Here is a 4861-nt window from a genome sequence, read left to right as displayed (position 1 = left end):
TGTTGGCAACTTTCCCATTGTTCTGAGTTTCCACTGGAATCTATCCCTGAGCGTGAACAGAGCCAGAGATGGCTAACATCGCGCTATGCTGGGATAAAAGGATGCTTTCTAAACACATAGCAGTAGCACTGAGACAGCACCTAGAGCTCCTGGGAGAACTCAATACAAATGGGATGTGAAACACAACAGTGTAGTTTAATTTTGGTTTTATTTATAGTAAAAATCAGACAGCCCCATTCGTCTCAGCTAATCCCCTATACTTATATCAGCAGGGAGTGACGCAGCAAACCTCACTGGGCTGAAGAGTTTATTGTCCAAGTTCCAAACTTGATCAAGCTGAGCTGCTCCTTCGTTTTCTCTCTGGGCTCCTTCACGAGATGTGGTAAAGCTAGTTACAGTCAAAACGCTATCATTATTCTTACTTCATTTTCATAGAGATCCGGAATCAAGCCCAGTGGAGAGTTGACCATTCGGACTGTATTGGTGCCGAAGAGTTTATACTCGTACTGGACAAGCTGTTGCCAGAACCCATTGTTAGGTCTGATGATGGGTCGGCAGGACTTGACCCAGGCATGAGCATTCACCAGAGACATGGCATGGTACTTCATCAAATAGGCCAGACACAGGGCAGCTGACCTGCTGATGCCTGCAGCGCAGTGTAGCAGTGTCCGCCCTTGCTGCAGGTCCACGCTATGGATCCTATCTGCCACGGGATCGAAGTAATCGTAGAGGCGAGAGATGGGGGTGTCAGTTACAGGGATGTGCATGTAGTGAATGTCTGGATAGAAGGTGTTCACCACCTCCACGGACACATTGATGACAGTAGTGATTTGGCTGGCGAAGAGCAGGAGCTTGTTATTGGCAGCCGTACCATTGCTGAGGTACAGGCTACTGGTGATCCTGGACAGGCCATAAATGGACGGATGCCTGAATAAGATGGGAATAGAGCCAAAAACTGTATTCATTAAGGCAAACTTTATAAACCAGCTGCAACGGAGGGCTGCATCGTCACGCTCTTTGCCTAGAGAAAACAGAGAGAAGACACTTGGGAGACTGAAGACAGTAGGTTGCTGCCACCAAACTAGTAAAGGTGAAGTTTTCACGTGGTTTAAAAATTAACTAGATCTAGAATCATCCATGTTAAAGATGGGGAAGCCGTCTTAGGCCTCATCCAGTCCAGCTCCCAGCCAATGCATGATTGCTTTATAAATGCAAAGTGATTCCATCTGATGTCACAGGTGAAAGGGGTTTTCACTTCTTCTCCAGGATACTATTCCACAGCCTAATGGAGTTCACGCTCAGGACAGGCAAGCTGCCAAACAAATCCAAGAGCAAGTGCAGTAAGCACACTCTGTACCACAAACACCTGCAGCAAGCCTTAGACTGACTTGCAAGGAAGGATGCCCTAGATGTCTACTAGGGAAGGGCATCACAGGATAATGGACCCACAATGGAGAAGGCACTGTGCCCAGCCTTTCAAGACAGTTCTCTAGGGACAGTTCTCTAGGGATGATTTAGTTGGGAATTGGTCCTGCTTTGAGCAGGGGGTTGGACTAGATGACCTCCTGAGGTCCCTTCCAACCCTGATATTCTATGATTCTATGATTCTATGACACATCTAAACCCACCAATCTCAGCTGCTGTATTAGAACAGTGACTCTCAACCTTTCCAGGCTACTGTACCCCTTTCAGGAGTCTGATTTGTCTTGTGTACCCCAAGTTTCATCTCATTTAAAAACTACTTGCTTACAAAATCAGACATAAAAATACAAGTGTCACAGCACACTGTTACTGAAAAATTGCTGACTTTCTCATTTTTACCACATAATTATAAAATAAATCAATTGGCATATAAATACTGTTCTTAAATTTCAGCATATAGTATATAGAGCGGTATAAACAAATCATTGTCTGTATGAAATTTTAGTTTCTACTGACTTTGCTAGTGCTTTTTATGTAGCCTGTTGTAAAACTAGGCAAATATCTAGATGAGTTTATGTACCCCCAGAAGACCTCTGTACCCCTAGGGGTACATGTACCCCTGGTTGAGAATCACTGTATTAGAATACAGGCTCTCTCTCAGGTAGACAAGTCTTTGTTGAACAATACTAAGCAGCAATTAAACAGGTTTCAGAATTAGCTCCATCCCCTCCTCCAGCTTTCATAACAAGTTAGAAATTTACAGGAGCCCACTGGACGATACTGAGCTATGGCCAAAAGGAAGGAAAAACCCAGACCCTCTATTGTACACTGGTAGGAACCCAGACCCTATATTGTACAGTGGTATTGTACAGAGAGGGCTGGGCAGCAGCATGAACCACTGGGGCCAGCCTTGCTTTTTCCAGCCAGATGGAATCTATGGTGGGCAGCCTCATGCTTGGATATTTATATATAGGCTTGGCAGAATCTGATTTTTTTAAAATAATGTCAACAGATATATATTTTTTTAATTAAATGGTTACTGATTTAAATGTTTGCATTTTTGCATGAATTATGGGGGGTCAACATAAAGCAGCATTATTCTTTGTATGTCTGTAACTTCTATCAGCCATGGAAATACTTTTTTCGTTGGTTTATGTGTATAAAGTAAAACCGACATTTACTGATAAAAATCTAATCCTTCAAAGCCTATTTGTATAGTGCTATGTGGATGAAAAGTTTTATAGAAATATAAAATGATGTATTATGGGTTTAAAATTATGAGTTTAGGTTACAAACATGGGTTATGTATTAACTGTAGTCAATGCTTGCAGTTTACTGGTTATGAGCTTGGGTTATGTATAGGGTTAAGATTGGGTTGTGTGTTTCAGATTATGTTGCACATGAGAGTTACAGCTGTGGGTTAGAGTTACAAATATGGATTGGATTTGGCATGACCAGTTATAGGTTTCAGGTAAATGGTTCATTTTACATTCAGGGTTATGGATTGCTGGTGAGAGTAAAGATCAGCATTAGGATTCATTTACAGATTACATGTGAGTTGGGGTTACAAATATGAGAGTAAATTATAGTTTATAAAGTGCACTGAACTCCTCAAATGGCAGGTACTATGTAAGTTCAAAGTGCTAGTATCAGGATTTACACTCTCAGGTGCTTACCTGCTCTCTTTCCCACTGACCCTTAGTGAAACTGGTTCCCTTTTGGTGCAGAAAACTGCTGTTTCTGCTTTAGGATTACACTCCTGCTCTGTCTCTATGAAACTGTAGCAACTATAGCAGCAAACAGGAGCAGGGGGGCATGCTATCTGCTGCAGCCTAGAGTACTGCACCACAGATGAATTCAGAGTGCTTCAAGGAGAGGCCATTTCTGCATCCCAAAGCTACCGTTTGGCCACCCCTGCACAGCTGCTGGAACAGTCTCACAAGGTTACATAAAGTGCAAGGTGAAAGATAGCCAATGACCTCAACACATAATGCAAAACGGGGGGAAGTGGAGAAATTAAATGGGTTACTTTGCTATCATTACAATCATTTCAAATCCTAATGCACCAAAGGATCCCACAGTGCTTAACAAACCATTGTACACACAGCGACCACTGCCCACAGCCTGAATGCACCCACTTCTGAGTCCACAATAGTTTAGGGCAGAAGGTGTAGAAAAACGGTGAGCTGAGTGTGTGTGTGGCTTTCAAGGAAGGGAACGTGTGGGAGTAAACATTGAAAGGCTGCCCCTTTGTAAAGCTGATGGAGGGGGGGAATGAATGTTCAAGTTCCTGAGACTTGGAAATCCTGAAACATAACAGGGCTATAATGAGGCTCCCCTGCCCTTCTCTCAACGGAGGCAGGCCCTGGCTCATGGGCAGGCAGACTAGAGGGAGACTTTATTCTCACTTGTAACCTCTTTGTTTGAACACAGGACTCCGACAGCCGCCGTGCTGTGAATACTGGTGACTTATTATCATTCTGTTTTTAGCCCAGTGTGGTAATTTATCGGTATTGCGGTTGTGTCTAGCAGCCCCAGACATGGCCCAGGACTCCGTGGTGCCCGGCGCTGTACAGCCTGCCCCAAAGCGCTAGCACTGGAAGGCGGGTGACCCAAGCAGGGAGGCTCAGTGGGCGCTGGGCACGGACAAGGGTGAGTCAGCACCGCCCTAAGAGGTGAGATGGTGGGTGGGGAGGGCGGTGCTGTACCCTCTAGCTGGCGGCCCGTGCCCAAGCCGCTCCGCACCCCGGCGAGGCTCAACAGGAGCCCCCCTCGCTCCGCACAGAAATAACCAGCCGCGAAGGGGCTCCCGGAGCTGGGGCCTTCCCGCCACCCTGCTGCCGGCGGGCTGGGCCGGGGCCCCGGGAGGGCAGCACTGACCCCCGGGAGATGGGCTGGGAGGCCCCCGCCCGGCTGCGCTCACCCCCCGTCCCCTCCGGCGGCGCCTCCTGCCTCTGACCCCGACACCGCGCAGCCCCCCGGTCTCCGGGGCAACCGGCCACGGGGCCCGCGCAGGGACAATCGCCGCCGCCTCCAGCGCTGCGGGACGAACCCGAGAACCACCCCCGGGATCCCGCACCTCGATCTCCCCGATCCCCACCGGATCGCCCCCGGGACCCCGCACCCCCCGAGCCTCCCCCGGGATCCCGCCGCGGATCGCCACCCACCAGACCCCTCCCACCCCCGGCCATTGTGACACGCCCGCCCCCGAGGCAGGGGCCCGGCCCGGCCCAGCCCAGCCCAGCCGGCGGGATGGAGGAGCAGAAGGTCTCGCGGCCCCGGGTCACCTTCTTCCAGCCCCGCGTCAACCAAGTGCTGGTGCTGTTCAGGTGCGGGTCCGGCCAAAGGGCACAGGGACCCCGCCCCCCACTTCTACCCCTTGGCACAGGGACCCCCACTGCTCAGGGACCCCCGCCCCCCACTTCTACCCCTTGGCACA

The 4861-nt window shown here is 49.1% G+C and overlaps 2 protein-coding genes across 2 annotated transcripts in view; one reads left to right on the top strand and one right to left on the bottom strand.

Moving 5' to 3' along the window:
- Nucleotides 1–265: 265 nt before the first annotated feature.
- On the bottom strand, nucleotides 266–1014 carry DUSP18 (dual specificity phosphatase 18). Its single transcript, XM_024219619.1, has one exon. The coding sequence runs from the start codon at nucleotides 963–965 to the stop codon at nucleotides 399–401; it is 567 nt and encodes a 188-aa protein (XP_024075387.1). The 5' UTR covers nucleotides 966–1014; the 3' UTR covers nucleotides 266–398.
- A 3660-nt stretch (nucleotides 1015–4674) lies between these two features.
- Nucleotides 4675–4861, top strand: part of CUNH5orf52 (chromosome unknown C5orf52 homolog) — a gene marked incomplete at its 3' end in the record, with an annotated part of 7814 nt that continues 7627 nt past the window's right edge. Inside the window, exon 1 of the mRNA XM_024219620.2 lies at nucleotides 4675–4751. Within this exon, the coding sequence (XP_024075388.2) occupies nucleotides 4675–4751 (77 nt within the window). The remainder of the gene's footprint in view (nucleotides 4752–4861) is intronic.

The sequence above is a fragment of the Terrapene carolina genome, unplaced genomic scaffold (genome assembly GCF_002925995.2).
Source record: "Terrapene carolina triunguis isolate 2854851 unplaced genomic scaffold, T_m_triunguis-2.0 Scaffold782, whole genome shotgun sequence".
In the NCBI taxonomy this organism is placed as follows: Eukaryota; Metazoa; Chordata; order Testudines; family Emydidae; genus Terrapene; species Terrapene triunguis.
The sequence above is the reverse complement of the archived record's forward strand: the minus strand, read 5'-3'. Positions and strand labels throughout refer to the sequence as shown.

Excerpts from the sequence above, each read along its gene's own strand:
- DUSP18 (XM_024219619.1), bottom strand. The coding sequence starts at position 965 with ATGAATACAGTTTTTGGCTCTATTCCCATCTTATTCAGGCATCCGTCC.